The sequence below is a fragment of the Alternaria alternata genome (genome assembly GCF_001642055.1).
Source record: "Alternaria alternata strain SRC1lrK2f unplaced genomic scaffold CC77scaffold_36, whole genome shotgun sequence".
NCBI classification, from domain to species: Eukaryota; Fungi; Ascomycota; class Dothideomycetes; order Pleosporales; family Pleosporaceae; genus Alternaria; species Alternaria alternata.
The window spans coordinates 125,637-141,186 of NW_017306225.1; the positions used below are offsets into that span (position 1 = coordinate 125,637).

At 53.3% G+C, this 15,550-nt stretch overlaps 8 protein-coding genes across 8 annotated transcripts; 4 read left to right on the forward strand and 4 right to left on the reverse strand.

Moving 5' to 3' along the window:
* Nucleotides 1-452: 452 nt before the first annotated feature.
* CC77DRAFT_1045008 (hypothetical protein) lies at nucleotides 453-1,537 on the reverse strand (the record flags this gene model as incomplete). The annotated part of the gene is made up of 3 exons (XM_018527380.1): nucleotides 453-709; nucleotides 749-1,257; nucleotides 1,318-1,537. 3 exons carry the CDS (start codon nucleotides 1,535-1,537, stop codon nucleotides 467-469), a joined length of 972 nt encoding a protein of 323 aa, XP_018379374.1. The 3' UTR covers nucleotides 453-466.
* Nucleotides 1,538-2,191: 654 nt separating this feature from the next.
* CC77DRAFT_1026200 (histone-lysine N-methyltransferas-like protein) lies at nucleotides 2,192-4,167 on the forward strand. Its single transcript, XM_018526212.1, has one exon. It carries the CDS (start codon nucleotides 2,368-2,370, stop codon nucleotides 3,973-3,975), a length of 1,608 nt encoding a protein of 535 aa, XP_018379375.1. The 5' UTR covers nucleotides 2,192-2,367; the 3' UTR covers nucleotides 3,976-4,167.
* Nucleotides 4,168-4,623: 456 nt separating this feature from the next.
* Nucleotides 4,624-6,316, reverse strand: CC77DRAFT_583623 (hypothetical protein). The gene is made up of 3 exons (XM_018532352.1): nucleotides 6,130-6,316; nucleotides 4,817-5,974; nucleotides 4,624-4,735 (listed from the first exon to the last, which is right to left on the reverse strand). The coding sequence occupies exons 2-3, from the start codon at nucleotides 5,907-5,909 to the stop codon at nucleotides 4,716-4,718; spliced, it is 1,113 nt and encodes a 370-aa protein (XP_018379376.1). The 5' UTR covers nucleotides 5,910-5,974; nucleotides 6,130-6,316; the 3' UTR covers nucleotides 4,624-4,715.
* Nucleotides 6,317-6,366: 50 nt separating this feature from the next.
* CC77DRAFT_1026203 (hypothetical protein) lies at nucleotides 6,367-7,056 on the reverse strand. Its single transcript, XM_018526213.1, has one exon. The coding sequence runs from the start codon at nucleotides 6,968-6,970 to the stop codon at nucleotides 6,569-6,571; it is 402 nt and encodes a 133-aa protein (XP_018379377.1). The 5' UTR covers nucleotides 6,971-7,056; the 3' UTR covers nucleotides 6,367-6,568.
* Nucleotides 7,057-8,210: 1,154 nt separating this feature from the next.
* On the reverse strand, nucleotides 8,211-12,022 carry CC77DRAFT_583552 (RhoGAP-domain-containing protein). Its single transcript, XM_018532351.1, has 3 exons — nucleotides 11,383-12,022; nucleotides 11,146-11,301; nucleotides 8,211-11,098 (listed from the first exon to the last, which is right to left on the reverse strand). The coding sequence occupies exons 1-3, from the start codon at nucleotides 11,546-11,548 to the stop codon at nucleotides 8,277-8,279; spliced, it is 3,144 nt and encodes a 1,047-aa protein (XP_018379378.1). The 5' UTR covers nucleotides 11,549-12,022; the 3' UTR covers nucleotides 8,211-8,276.
* Nucleotides 12,023-12,637: 615 nt separating this feature from the next.
* On the forward strand, nucleotides 12,638-13,015 carry CC77DRAFT_1035958 (mitochondrial import inner membrane translocase subunit tim9; the record flags this gene model as incomplete). Its single annotated transcript, XM_018526977.1, has 3 exons — nucleotides 12,638-12,645; nucleotides 12,698-12,767; nucleotides 12,827-13,015. 3 exons carry the CDS (start codon nucleotides 12,638-12,640, stop codon nucleotides 13,013-13,015), a joined length of 267 nt encoding a protein of 88 aa, XP_018379379.1.
* A 757-nt stretch (nucleotides 13,016-13,772) lies between these two features.
* On the forward strand, nucleotides 13,773-14,066 carry CC77DRAFT_1026206 (hypothetical protein). The gene has a single exon (XM_018526214.1). The coding sequence runs from the start codon at nucleotides 13,889-13,891 to the stop codon at nucleotides 14,042-14,044; it is 156 nt and encodes a 51-aa protein (XP_018379380.1). The 5' UTR covers nucleotides 13,773-13,888; the 3' UTR covers nucleotides 14,045-14,066.
* Nucleotides 14,067-14,601: 535 nt separating this feature from the next.
* On the forward strand, nucleotides 14,602-15,515 carry CC77DRAFT_949833 (hypothetical protein; the record flags this gene model as incomplete). Its single annotated transcript, XM_018535282.1, has 3 exons — nucleotides 14,602-14,691; nucleotides 14,783-15,053; nucleotides 15,145-15,515. The coding sequence occupies 3 exons, from the start codon at nucleotides 14,602-14,604 to the stop codon at nucleotides 15,513-15,515; spliced, it is 732 nt and encodes a 243-aa protein (XP_018379381.1).
* Nucleotides 15,516-15,550: the final 35 nt, after the last annotated feature.

Below are 15,550 nucleotides of genomic sequence, written 5' to 3' on the forward strand. Positions count from 1 at the left end.
AAGTCCTTTCCTTAACATAGCGATGAGTTCATGGCAGGATAGTCCTAGAAACTGTTTTCATTGTACCATGATCTGAATATGTTACTACGATAGGCTGATTTAAAGCGTATAAAGTATTAAGAAGAATACAACTATCACATGCTTTTGTCGAGTAAACTGTAGGTATGCGCTTGACCTTCCTCAGCAGCGGACTCGATGTGCCACATCATCCCAGACTATCCCCGATCAGGCTTGGTGCGTCTACTGTTGATCCTGCGTTGTCAACAGCCTGGAGCTCCCCGCTTGCTCGCGATTTTGACGGTGTGAGATATTTGGGTTGATTAGAAGGGGTTGCAAAAGCGTTAAAGACACGACTAAAGTAGGAAGAGAGCAGGCTTAGTGAGCTAGATGCGGCATAAATACATAGATCGAGAATTTTCAGTGGCGCAACAGACTGTGGCACTTCATGTACCCTACTTTGAGTGCCTTATTCAATACGCCCCCAACCATTCTTTGCCGACCTCCCCTCATTATCGGACAGGACGTCCGTCTCATCCACTTTCGTCTCGACAATCTTACCTTGTTCTTCCACTGGTACACCCTCATCGTCGACTTCCAACAGTACCGTCCTCTTCCCTTTCTTCCGATGAAACTTCACTTTTTTCTCTCTTTTCGGTGACTCAGGACCATTATCCGATTGAGTTGATGGAGAAGGTGATGGCGGCCCGTTCTGACTACGCAGCACGCTCTTGAGCGGAACACTACTTACCTTGTTAAGCGGCGACAATGGTTCGTTCATGATGTTGAAACCTTCTACAATGGGAGTTGCAGGCTCGTCTTCCACATCCATCACCGCCTCCCCAAAATCGGCCTCCCAATTCTCTCTTTGCCAGTCTCGCACGACGTCTGGTTCTATCTGCAACCACTTCTGTCCCGCGTCTTCCTCTCCAGGCGCCGGCATGCCTTCTACGTGCCAGTATAAGAGGTAGTTGTAGGTACCAGCATTCCACCTTAGGCCAGTGCAGTCTTCCACCAGCACACCCGTTGTTACATACCATTCGATATTCCGTTCCTTCATCGCGGCAAAGGCAGCAGGATCGCCGACGCGGTAGCGCTTACCGACTGGAAATTGCCAGCGAAAGGGGAGGGGGCGGGGCTTGTCGAGGGAGGAGGCCCGAGAGCGGATTGATGAGGGTAAGGTGTTTAGAAGTTTTTGAGTAGATGGCTGACGCGTTGGGCCGTGTGGGATGCGGGAGTCAGTTGCGACCCCGAGCAGGCCTTTGACCCTCTCTTCTGTGCTCTCATCTAGTGCGTGGCGCCGTGCTCGAGGTGCGAGACGGGTTGGAGGTATGCATTCTGCTGGCTCTGATATCTCTAGCGCACTGCCTTCTCGCCGGATTGCTATCGATGCATCCGCTAGCAAGCCCAACCTGAATGTGCTACCTGGACTTGTATGTCCTGTGCCAGGCGTGCAATCGATGCCAGTATCCATTGGGATTCCTGGGAGGCGCTTGGCAAGCTTAGGATAGTCGCCGCATACCACAAGGTCCTCAGTCATGGTGCGCACAACGTGGGCAACTGCTTCCGACTCTTTTGATACTCGGCTTTTGCTCAATGTTAACAGAAAACAGCAAGTCACAAGCAAACTTACACCAATGCGATGAAAAATGGCGCAATTAGATAGTCTTGTTGTAGAAGATTGGTGTGAGCAAGATTTTACCTTAACTATATGGTCGCTGTGAAGCCCTGCGACGAAGACAGAAGCTTAGCTGGCGGTTCTTGACGTTCCGCGTCCCTATATTCATGTTGCTGGAGGTCGATAGTCTTCATGCACCAAGGCTTCAATGTATTGAATGAACGCAATAGGTGTGTGATGGGATCTCAGCAGATCTCAGCTGGCGGTGATGGCACCCCTTGCATTGGGATATTCCAGCAGTAGCCACCTGCAGCATCTTGGCGTGACCACGGCAAGCTGTGACCAACGCACAATGAACGTCACAACATGAATTTCCTAGTAGACTGACTCCCTGGGGACTAGCACAGCGCACTCGATGCGTTTTGGAGAGAATCTTGGCGTAGGTCAGTAAGATGAGGTTGGTAGTGTAGAAGCAGGGACAGGTGCCAAGACGGATTACCGAGACGATCCCGGTTAGAGGTGCAGTGGCGTGCAGGCTACGGGACGGCCTGGTCACGTATCTTCTCCATTGCGCGTGCGACGCCTTCCGTATTGGCTGACCGGCCTGCTGCCTTCCCTTTGATCTTCGACGTCCTTCTCTTCACAGCCGGCCATACACTCCTTCACCTGCACCGGCCCGCTGCTTCGCCTGTTTTCTTCTGCACTACCACGTTGCTTTCACCTACAAACTTTAACTAGTGCTGCGTGCCGTCATGTTTGCTCCCGGCAAGCCCAAGATCAAAACGAGAACCGTCCTCGTGAAGAAAGCACCCGCCCCCACAGCGAACCCCTCACCATCACCACACACTCGACCAGGCAACGGCACACGCAGTCACAGCGCATCAGGGCCGCCATCGAATCGATACCAGTCCACCCCGCGCTCGCAAGCAGCCGCACGGGAACCCGCGCGCAAGTCGGTATCCGTGTCGCGTGTCGACACTCGCAAGCGCAAGGGCACCGATACACCGCAATGGGCAAGCAGCGACGAATCCAGCGATGATGAGGACAGTGACCGGCTGGGCGTCAAGCGACGGAGAACGCGGCCCGCGAGTAATAGCATTGAGCCTATGAGTCTGAACCGCGCACTCGAGCCGGACTTGAAGAGACGTATAAGAATAGAGGAGGCAGACACAAAGGCCAAGGCGAACGGGACTTCGAACGGGACATCAAATGGAGTTGCAAACGGCACAAACGGCACGTCGGATATGCTGAAGATGGCGCAGGAAAACGCCGCCTTCAGAAAGAAGAAGGCCGTGTCGGGGAAGAGCACACTAAAACACGGTTTCGAAATGACAAAAGACGACGTTGCAAAAGCCTACAAATCCGCATTCCCCGGTAGCGAGAAGAATTTCACTGTCGAACTCCAATACCCCAGCCTATCACGCCCCGAGAAATTCGAAGCCGTAGCGCGCAAAGAAGTAGACGAGGAATACAGCCCCCTGGACGACATCTACTTCAGCATAGAAGAAATCATCCAGCACTATCTCCCACCCGACCTCGCCGCCGAACTCTCCTCCGACGCCCTAGGTACCGTCCGCCTCCTAAAGCGCGCCGTAACCAAAGACGACCCGGAACTCTTCAAAGCTGAACTCGCCAAATTCAACAAGTTGATCAAGGACCAATATGCAAATGGCACCATACCACGTATTCTCGACGACATGCACGCCATCCCCCTCAGCCTCGTCAAGCGCATAACAGCACAATCCTATAACCGCATCGTCTCCCCACACGCACACCGCCTGCGCAAAGTCGAAGGAAAAGAAACCACCTACGGCGAACTCTTGACGCCTTTTGTCCACAAAATCTTTGCGCAAACAGGGCTAAACAGCACACACACGTTTGTCGATTTGGGTTCCGGTGTAGGCAACGTCGTCCTACAATCCGCTCTTCAGACCGGCGCCGAATCCTGGGGCATCGAGAAGATGAAACTAGCCGCCTCTCTCGGATCGGAACAAGCTGCCGAACTCAAAGCGCGCAGTAAACTCTGGAACATTACGCTCGGTCGCATCGAGCTCATCGAGGGGGATTTCTTGGAATCCCCGGAGATTGATGAGGTGCTGAGAAGAGCGGATGTCGTGCTGGTGAACAACAAGGTGTTTGGCGAGACGCTGAATAATTTGCTGTTGCAGAAGTTTTTGGATCTCAAACAGGGGTGCAAGGTGGTTAGTCTGGAGAGCTTCGGTGGTGGTGCCAAGCAAGGGGTTAGGAATGAACAGAGTATTGCGGGATTGTTCGATGAGGAGAAGTATGAGAGTGGGACCAACAGTGTTAGTTGGGCGGGCGAGAGTGTTGAGTATTTCATCGCGGAGAAGGCGAGGTGAGGGGCGGGGGGTTTTTTTTTGGTAGTCGCGGTGATCTCTTGATGTTTCTTTAGATGGGGGGAAATATACTAGGGAGGATGGCTAAAGGTTTGTACTATATGGGAAGAGCTGGGAGGTCAAGGCAGTCTTTGGACATGTTTTCTGGATAACAATAACAGCAACAAACAAAGGGGACGGGCGAGCGAGCGAGCAAAGGCGGAACCAGTCAACTTTTGAGCATAGCACACTTGGCGTTTGATTTCACATCAATACCCCTCCTATCTCTTTATGTAGCTATACCAACCACAAAACCAAACAAACCATAAGTGGAATCAGTTTTATGCCATGTGTCTACCTCGCGAACGATTTGGGTCGTGCACTTGTGTTATATCCAAGCTTCATATTCTTACGTCACTCCATCCATACTACATTTTGTCATATTGAAAGAGCACTTTGGTTGTATTATATATACCGAAGGATAGTAAAGAGCGCCATCCGCTCCATGTATATATATACCAGAATCAACCAGATCCCCAACCTATCCCACCAAACACCATATATGCAATATGTATCGTAAAGGAGCGTGTATCGGGTATCGAACAAAACCACCACCACCCAAAAAACAAAAAGGAGCGACGTCGCTAATATACAGACAAAATCTCGACCAAAACCAAAATGCAAATGTCGTGTTCTCGTAATATATTTATATACCCGAATCATATCCATTCCCTTTTTTCAACACTTTCCTTCATCATTGCTTCCTAGAACAAGAAAGCAAGCGCTCCCAAGCCAGCAACAAAGCCCACAGCCCCATTCTTAACCGCAGCACCACTCTGCACCGTCGGACTCTCCGTCGCATCGCCTCCATTACCGCCACCCGTCGCAGTGGCCTGAATAGGATCGACAAAGGTATAACTCGTCATGGTACTAGGGCGGCCCTCTGCATCCGTCGTCGTAATAAGCTTGATGGAGCTGACCAAGCCGCCACCGGGTGTATACGTAGTCAAGAAGGTGGACCCTTGCTCGTCCGTCTCGGTCTGCACCTCGCCAGCTGTGGGCGCGTAGTTTGCGGCTGATGTGGTGACGGTGGTGCGGCCTGCGGAATCGGTCGTGGTGCGGATGACGGCGGGGCGGTTCTGGGTTTCTGTGCGGACGACGGTGGAGCCGCCGGCGACGTTGGTCAGGGTGCGGGTTACGGGGACGGAGGCGGTGACTTCGGAGAGGACTTGTGTGGTGCGGACTATGGTTTTGCCGTCTTGGGTTTCGGTGGCTTCGACGGTGATGATGGCGGGGCGCTGCTGGGTCGTCGTGGTTTGCACCTGGGTGGCGGTTTGGACAATGGTTGTGCCGTCTTGGGTTATGGTTTGTTGCTGCGTGTTAGTGACGGTTGCGGCCGGAGGGGGGTTTGCTGTTGTTGTTGCGTCGTTGGTCTCTTGGGGTTGGGTCGCTGGGGGTTGCGACTGCTGCTGTGTCTGTGTCTCCACCTGTGTGACTGTGGTGCCCTCTTGCGTCTGTACCTGCGTGACCGTTGTCTCTTGCTGTTGTGTCTGCACATTCGTGACGGTGGATGCAGCTGGCGGTGGTGCCTCACTTGACTGTGGCGCAGGCGCCGCAGACTCAATGACGGTGGTGGTGCCGTTGCCCGAAGGCGCCTGTCTCTTCTTCAAGTCGTTGACAGCGTCCACGATAAGCTTCGTAGCCAGCGCCGGGTCTTCGTTGTGGATGTGTTCGACGCCCCGGTGATGCGACTCGAAGACGCCATTCTTGAAGTCCTTGAGTCCGCTCAATGCAGCTTGCAGAGATTCCTCTGGCAGCGCATTCAACAAGTCCTGAAACGCTTCGTGTGCGCTTGCGTAGATGGTCTTAGGGTGGTCGGCTTGTTTGTTTGGTGCAGCACCAACGGCAGTGCTCATCAATGGCAGAGCCAGAACGGCCAACTGGCAGAAAGAACGCATCGTGAGAGAAAGTCGGCGAGCACGAAAAGAAACGAAGGTAGATTCTCAACAAAGGGAAAGCGAAACTGCGTGAATCGTGTTAGCAGGTCGTCATGCTATAACCGTGGCCGTCATATGTGTACAGGAAAAAGGAAACCTGTTCCGGACAGGCAGCTGGAACTGTTAAAGCGAATGGGCTGGGGTGACTGAGAAACGTCGCGGACTGGAGAAGCAGGCTTACGCACAATCTGTCGCTTCCGAGTGGCTGGTCAGTCTAGACGCCACAGCCCGACAATCGATAGTCGGCTCTTATTTATTTCCAATTCCCAACGTTCAATCCAGAGCTACGTTTCTTTTTGCCGGCAGAAAAAGAAGGAAACAGCGAGTGTATTCGTATCGTTCGTTCGTTCGTTCGTTCGTTCGGTCAGCGATCAACAACGAGTGTGATGTGCAAGAAGTGGGCGAAACGTGTGGAGTAGAAGGCTTCGAAAGAGGAGAAACGGAAGATCAGTCCTTAAGGCAGAAGGCGATACGGTTACTGTACGAAGTAACACCAAACTAGCTTTAGTTAAAGCGCTGCTGATACATGGGCACTAACTAGGGAGCTTGACAAGAAACACGAGGTTTGGACCCGCTATTGCTCATGGATCCCATCATCACCTTTCGCCTCTCAAGCACGCCTAACAGAGCCAAGCATCATGATCCCGACCTTTCCGTCGCGGATCATGCGTAGGCCCGCCGGAGGTGCGTTCAGCATTGGAAAATCGGTATTCTTCTAGATCTAATTGCTTGTCGTGCATGCCCCCCAAGCAACGCATCACCCCAACACAGACCAATCCTTCAACGCCAGATACAAACCAACTGGATTCACACACATATACACGTTGCAAAGCTTCAATCATGAAACGGCTTACAGACTGAACCGAACCGAGCCTAGCAAAAAAGTTGGCACGTAAACGTCGGGGTCGGTATATACGAGATCCCCCCTGCAAACGTGCAAAAGGGCTCGTTCGCTTGTTCAGCCAGAACGTCATGGATGGGCCGAGCGAGCCAGTCACCGATAATAGCTCCCGGTCGGACATCCAGCGCTTTGAGAGAAAGCCTCAGCACGGTTTCAACATGCGAACAGAGCGACGACATTAGTCTCCGTGTCCGCGGACTATATACCTCTACACAATAGCATTATAGCCATTGTCATCGCAATCTTGTTTTTATTCTGCCTCGCCTTTGATTCTAGTGGTCTACCTACAGCTCGCAGCTGAGCCTGGCAGCTTACGACAGTTCCCCTCGTGTTTTCAAAAACCAACGTGCTTCCTCGCTCTGACACTTCGTATCTAACAAGCACGTATCAACTCCGCTCCGGCGGTTCTAGCCCCTAAAACCGTCGAATCACGAATACCCCCGTCTGCCGGAGATCTTAAAATAGCTACAACACACAGTTCGTAACCTATGACTATGCTGCCAATCCAGTTCGAGACTTGTGCTCGCATATCTACCCACTCAGATGCATCTAGGCTGCTGCTGCTGCTGTCCTCAAATACGTGTGTATATGCGCAATCCCGCTAGCGCGTTCGGCATATCGCCACGACGCTATGTCGTAGCATTTGTTGTTGGGCATCGGCCGGGATGCGGACTACGGCAGAGACGGCAGCGCGGCGTCAGAACGGTAGCAGCGCCGTTGGTACTCAACATTGTAGCATTTTCCATGATATGTAGCAAGTAGATTTGCGGGTTGCCGTGTTTCCTTGGCTTTAATATGTACTGGTGTTGTAGACACTTTTACAAGATGAAGATTGCTTTTTTTTGGTCTCTTGTCTACTATTGAAGAAAAGATAACCCCGCATACTGTTGCTCCATGTTTGGTTGTCGGGCTGCAGTCTACTACTAAGAAGACAAAGAAAAAGAATTGTAGTCTTCACCTTTTGGAAAGCTCAAAACCGGCCTACATTACTATCCGCACCAACGTAGGCACAACAAACAACTCCTGGGTATACACCACGATCAAGTATCATGACACCTCACACCGATATTGAACGAGCCGCATTCGCGATGCCGTTCCAACCCGATCAGAGCTCAGCACCAAACATCGTCCCGAATGAAAATGAGAATGGATTATCATTACCAGGACCGCACGCCATGCATCAACGCTCAGATGATACTTTGCTAGCACGCTCATCACTTCGTCGCAAAATCGTTGTATGCAAAAACTTCCAATGGCACGTACGCTTTTTCGGACTGAAACCGCCTACCACGTAGCCATCATCACTCTGTCCACCATGACAGATCATAAACCTTTATTCCGGAGAACGTCTCCCACACTTTGCTCTCTATTCCTTCTCGAACACATCCTTCAGTCGCTCATTGCATGGGAAAACGTTTAGCCCGGCACTACGGAGCCGGTTGCCCTTTTGGCACAACCGGCTCTGGCTCCTGTTCTTGCCCCGCCAGCGCATCAGAGACGATTTCTTGGTTCACCGTCTGAGGCGTAACAGTAACAGTCGAGCCAGAAGAAGAATGCATCGGCCCACTCGGCGTTGATACCGTTTGCCCAGTAGATATCTCCGTAGCCGTTGAGTTTTCGGGCTGTATAGTAGTTGGCGCCTCATCTTCGACCTGTTCACTACTGATGGCGTTCTGGACTGCAACTGGTGCTGCAACAGGGAATGATTGTGCAGGAGCCATGGCAGTGACGGGTGACTTGGGATTCCGATCAGGAGACCTTGCAACAGATCGCGGCTCAGTCAATGCAGCTGGGAGATCCGTTCGTAAAGCCATTGCCGGACTCATTCTGGCAGGTTTCGGACTCGCACTCGCCGCTGGCGCTTGCACACTCGGCGGCTGTGGTGGGGTCGGGCTCGTCCCGGTAGGCGTGACGTCGGTCGATTTATCCGTTTTAGTCGGCGTGTCCTCCATCGTCGAGTGTGACGTTGGTACTTCTGGCGTCCGCCCCCTCGCGATAAGCGACTCTGGACTCTGCATTATGTTCTGCGAAGGAGGTAAATGGCTTGAGCTACCCGGGGGGCTCTTGGCACGTTCGCGCCTGTCCACGCGCTCCCTGTGATCCTGCCTCCGTTTGTGGAACCAGTCAAACGCACCCTTCTTATCTGACTTCTCGTGATCAGGGGGGCTGCTGCCGAAGAGTATAGAGTCAGAACTTTGGTTCGTGTCGTACTGCATGCTCCTCCTTCCTCCACCTCCTGCTGTCGTCCATCCAGAACTGCTGGCAAAAGAGCTCATACTCTTGTCAGCACCAGGCACGGAACCATGCAGATCAGTCGTGCTTGTGGTTGGCGTTGCCTTGCTTTCTCCACGCCTATGACCTTTCCAGAAGCTGCGTTTTTCCTCTTTTGGCTGATCATCCGGCTGCTCACTCTCTGAGTATTCTGTTGCCGTGCTGTGGGACCGGAAACTGGCAGAAGGCGACATGCTGGGCTTGAGCGTATTTCCAGAAGCTCGCGAGGAGTCCGGCAGATTGTCCCTGGAACTGCTCGCTTGGGATTGACCTTGCGCGAAGGGAAGCGAGGGCGGTTGTAATGGCGAAGGAGGCCCTTGAGAGAAATGACCACCAAATCCTGAATCGCTGCCACCAAGAGAGTGCGTGGAGCTATGTGCACTCATGCTAACGCTGTTTGGCATCCTCTTCTTCTGTAGTTTGTTTGGCTTCTTCCCGTCTTTGGATTCCTTTGACTCGTTTGGAGGAGAGGCTGCGACCTTGGCTAGTATTTGGGTAAAGGTACGAACGGCAGGTGTTAGTCCAACATCGGGTCCCGAGTCAACGGGTGCTTCCATGAACTCTGAACGCTCACGTGTTGGCGTATGATGGGGACTGTGAAGAGGACTACGCTGGGGACTGCGTGGACCCGGCGTAGTTGATCTTGGAGGCAATAGGTTCTGTGCCGTTGTCTGCGTGGGGACATTCGGAGTGGTAGGCTGGCTTGGAGGGATGATGCCTGGAGATGGGAGAGGAAATCCGCCCGGCATATTGTGGGTAGCAGGCGTAACTGCGGGTCTATGCTGTAAAGGTTCTGTGGATTGCATAGCTGTTTCCGGCGGACGATAAGGCTGGTAGGGAGTGGGCATCTCTATCTTGTTTGGTGGCATGGTCTGCGCCCGTTGTGGCTGTGCCACTTCAGGATCTACAGGTTGTGTGGCTGGAGCAGTTACTAAAGACTGCGGGCGTTCCCGCGGAGCTTCCGTTACTTGTGTAGCTTCCGTTACTTGTGTCGGCTGCTCAGGGGCAGGAGCCTGAGCAGTTGGGCTGACAGCCTCTGGTATATCTGCAGGCATTGGTGATGAAAGTGGACTCTTCGTGTCTTCAGGACCAAGTTGCTTGGCCGCAGGGAAACGAGGGCTTCCAAGCGCTGGGGAGCGCTTCGAGGGTAACGTGTTGCTGCGATGTACTCCAGATGTCGTCGGAGTGACGAATGCAGGTGTAATGGGACTGGGCACAGCGCCTGAGCGTCGTGAACGCTTCGAAGATGTGGAGACGTTCCTGCGGACACCGCCATATTGGCGAAGACTCTCCGCCCCAGCGCTCGAAGTAGTCGACGCCGACCGCCCAATACCAGTGCTATTTCGAGGAGTAGTGGGTGTTCTTGCTTGTGGAGTGGAAGGTCCGCTTTCAATGTGCTTGACAGTACCTTCATCGACTGCTGTGCCTTCCATACCAATCAAGAAGTGGTCCTGGTTGTCGATGAGGAAGATGAGCACGTCCTGGCTTAGCCTATAATCTACGGGAGACATGTCGTGCTGTGGATGCGAGAGGAGTCCAGGCTGAAAGATGGCAGCCAGGTTTGAGGTTGTCATCTTGTTAACATCAGCCTTGGCGGCGAAGACTGCAAGCAAGTCCAAGATGTAAAGCAGAAGTTGTCGGTTCAGAGACGGCAGAGCCTTGATCTCGTGCTGATAGGTGCGCACAGCGGCGTCTGGATCGAAACCTCCCACCGAAGGTTGCTGACCTTCGCTGGGGCCTACAGCCTCGGCCTGATGGCCTTTGAGAGGATCCCGGAACGGGTCATAGTGCTGCAGTGGTATGATAGGTTCCGGGAGGTTGTTGAAGTAGCGTCGCAGAATGTTGGCGGCGTCGTGTACAGTATACCCGGACCAGTCCAGACCTTTTCCATAGCGAGGAGGGGTGTCAAAGGCAGTCCTCAGCTCTTTGATGCGCTTCTCGGAGCCCGCTAAGCGGAAGATGCCTTCTACATCGGTCGCTGTGCGCTGTTAGCAGCTGGTGCGAGACGTAACTCGCTTGACTGACCCTTTTCCTTGAGGAAGACACCGCACTTGGCGACGACGATTGGAACGTAGCCGTAGATGTAGCTCTCACCGTGCTCGTTGAAGAGCGATATGGCGACGTTCGCATAGGGGATGCTTTGTATGAGGGGCACACCAAAGATGCCAGGAAGGGCGGGTTCTAGTGTGCGCGAGTTAGTGATGCTCGCGACAGAGGGAGTGAAGTGAGAGGCAGGCGCTACAACAGCGGCGCATGGCGTACCTTTGTCGTCGTCTTTTTTCGCAGGGCGCTTGCTAAATTGCCTCCACCACGAGGTCAAATCTCGACGCGACGAGGCGGGTTCTGGTGTTCCGACGGGGGCGGGCTGGGGCTCGCCATTGCGCACGCGCGGAGTGTGGGGATTGGTGTGCGTGCCTGCAGGCGCCATGGCAGGCTCGATGGTGGTGAGCGTGGCAGCTCGTCGTCTCTGCTGGCGTAAGTCGTGTGGAGAGCGGTCCTGTCCAGGTACAGGTGGGCCCGAAGTGGGCAGGCGGCAGCTGTCTGGGGGCCGCCGCTATGTGACGTCGGAGGGTAGCGAGGGAGGTAGCGAGGGAGCGATGGTAGCGAGCGTGCACGAGGTGTCAGCGGGGCCTCTCTCGTATTGCTGTGGCGGTGACGGAGAGATGGTGGACAGGTCGGACAGAGCGCGAGCCTTGTTGACGCGACGGGCGGTTAGGGGTACAGATGCAGCTTGTCGTCGGCAGGCTCAAGGCTGTCGGCCGTCGGGTCAAGGCCTGGTCGGGCGCAATATCTTCAGCGCGCGCCTGAAACTGTGGCTCGAAGCGACTTGAGCATGCAGGGTCGCCTTCTGCGAAGGGCAATGATCGCAGGAGGGCGAGGGAATCAAGTGGCAGCCCGCTGCTCGACTGACGATGAGCAGCAGCTTAGCGGCTGGTGATGTGTGGCTGCGGGCCAATTGTCACCATCCAAGGAAGACGGCACGGCGTCGCCTGACTGACAGACACAAACGCGAGGCGTGAATCCAGACGGACGGCAAAATACAGCGACGATCAATACGGATAGCGGATTGCAGCTGGCATTAAGAGGGGCGTGTTATCATCTTATTCTTCGATTATCGCTGAAGTTGGTTCCAATAATAACGACCGTCTTGGCGGGGGGAAAGGTACAGGTACTGGTACAGGCCATACGGGAGACGATATCGGTCCAAGATATGCGACGGCACAGGCCATTTTTAGCATCCCTTCCAGACAGCCTTGCAAGTATTGATTCGAGCATGAACCGTTCAATGCCGCTGCCAATCCCAGCCATGAACACAAGAGGGCTTGTTTCCCGTCGTTTGGTGACTTGAAGGAGCGTGGACGGGCCGCTCGGTGGCCTAGCTCGCGCCTACATTTTTGGGCAAAGGCTCGTCAGCACAGCATCCAGACAACCACCCGACGTCATACCAAATTTCCGATTGAGTAAACAATAATCCGTAATCACCAACACATACACCCCCCAGACGTTTGCAGATATCATGGACTCGTATGCAACTCTGAATTGATCCCTTGAGACTAGCAAAACTAACCGCATGCAGACTCACGGCAAATGAACAGCGCGAGCTGCAGTCGCGCATGGAGAAGAAGCAGATGAAGGAGTTTATGAATGTGAGACTTACCGGAATCAACCAATCCCCGGGCGAGCGTCATTGTACTAACCGTCCTAGATGTACTCCAACCTCGTCCAGCAATGCTTCGACCACTGCGTCAACGGCTTTGAGAGCAAGTCCCTTACCTCGCGCGAGGAGAGCTGCGTTATGAGATGCGTCGACAAGCACATGAAGGGCTCTCAACGACTAGGCGACCGCTTCCAAGAACAGAACGCTGCCATGGCACAACAAGGTGGAATGAGATAGAGGCTTTGCAAGCCAGCAAAGGTGGCATAGGCGGAAGATGAAATCTTTGCGACCATCGCCCATGATCCGCCACGAGCTGGTAGTAGGCTCAACGACCATGGTGACGGCTAGCTATGTTATTTGGCACGACCTGTATTATAGAAACGAACTTTGAAATCTGGTCCTACGCGGACAATGATTCGTATGCCTTTGGCAGGCTTGGTTCACGCAAGCTTTAACCTTGCTATAGGGTCAGCTAGCAATTCAGCTACCGCTGTCACTTGTCCCACTTCAGCCTCTTCCTAGGAATCGTATTCACGGTGAATCCGTTTGCAGCGTACAAGACTGCTACTTGTCCGTGTCGAGTCGCAGGTGACAGGCTAACCACGCCCACATCTCACTAATCGATGCTCACAGCCTCGAACGTCGTCATGCCAGTGCCACAAAGTAACATCTCGGCCCTTCTAACCTGCAATACTGTGGCGCACCACAGCGACTGCACTCTGCCAATATCCAAACAATCTAGAAGCGGCCAATGAAACGCGTCTAGGTCCGCGAAAACATCCAGGCCGTACTGTGCGCGCTCGATGCAATCTCCACGAAGATCGCTTTTAGCGGTGGCTGTGCTGCATCTCCCAAGCCCTTGGCTCCCAGCCTATGACGCAGCTGCGACAGCTTCACCGACCCTGTTCTTGCCCTGAATCACGCGTTCAGCTTCTCAAACACCTCCTATATAACTCACGCGCTACGAGTACTTTCCAGCTACACCACAACAAGAACCTTTTACAAAAGAAGACCATTTGTCCCTCTGTCCAAACTTAAACCACTTCCTACCAACCAACAAACAACAAGCAAACATGGGTCTTCTGTGGACTAAACAATGGGGAGGCCGCCATGCCGGTAAGTAGCCTGCCTAAGAGCCGTCTGTTCCGGAGACTGTGCAGGCAAGTTGCTGACAGGATGTTAGGTGGTGGTGTTGTCGCTGACCGTCACGGCGTACGTCGCGCGCCCTTCCGCATCTCCTGCGGACGCTTCAGCTGCTTCCGCTAAACATCGACGACGATTCACGATTGTAAGCTTCGCTAGAATCAACACACCTCAGCGCGCCCTGACCTCTGCAGCTCTACATTCCACACTATAATGATTCTCTTGCGACGGCGTTGGTAGGGATTGAATGTGCACAGCGGCGAATGCATACTTCAGTGAGAAGTTTAGGCGATGCTATGAACATGCATCTGCGACGCAGTCGCATGCATCTACTATACCCTCAGTAGCCTAATACAACACATCCATTTCACTGCACTTCTGCTTTTCAAAAACTGTATTTCTCGCATGCCAACGTGCAACCCGTTGTTATGTACAGGTACATAGGCAACCAATAGGTACAAGAGTGCGAACAATCTGGAACATGACGTCACACACCACATCCTTGTCCTTCTCCACTCCACATGTCCAATCCTCTCACGCGATGCGCCACACTGGTAAACTTCGCAGCGGGGTCAACCCGCCTTTGCATATATACATAGCTACACAGCGATAGCAACCAACCAAGAAAGCCAATGGGCGAATACCGAAACGGCGACAAGGTCAACACACGATACGCCACAATGCGGTCCATACTCATCATCAACCCAAATTCCACAGAGGCAATGACAGATGGGCTGAAACCACTTGTCGAGATGCTGGGATTCAAGGATGTCATTCACCACCTTTTTCTACCACAATAGTCCCATATTGTGCAGCGGGAGAAGAAGAAAATAACTAATCAAGGTGTTAGGGGCAAAATAGACCGCGCACACGTACTTCACCGCGCCTTCGGGGCCCAAGAGCATCAACAATGAAGACGACGCGCGAGAGAGCGTGCAGCACTGTCTCCCTGCGCTGCGACGGGAGTTGGAGAAACATGATGGGTTCTTGGTCGCGTGTTATAGTCAGCATCCGCTTGTGCCGCTCTTGAAGGAAGAGCCAGCTATCAAGGGCTCGAGGAAGCCCGTCACTGGTATCTTTGAAGCGAGTGTTGCTGCGAGTCTGCAGCTCATCCACCCAGAGGAGAAATTTGGTGAGTGATTTTTGTAATCTCTCATGGGAAGCAGAATGAAGCATGGCATGTGAGACGGATGATCTGACTTTTGGAATAACCGCGACTACAGGTATCGTCAGTACGGGCAAGGTCTGGGAAGAGATTTTGACCGATGCTACGATTGCTTTTCTCGGCACGGGTGCGGATGCAGGAAAGAGGTTTGCAGGCGTTGAGACGACGGGTCTTAATGCTACGGATTTGCATGATGCGCCTGCTGAGGAGGTCCGGAAACGCATGAAGGATGCTGTCAAGAGGCTGTTGAAGAAGGGCAGTGTGGGGGCGATTTGTCTGGGCTGTGCGGGGATGGCGGGGATGGATAAGATGGTTAGGGAGGCTTGTGTGGAGGAGTTGGGTGAGGAGAAGGGTGGGCAGGTTAGGATTGTTGATGGTGTTGTTGCAGGAGTTGCATGGCTGGAGGGGGCTGCAAGGTCTGGCTTCTAAAATTGCGCCTGTGTCTACGAAGACATGAGTTTCCG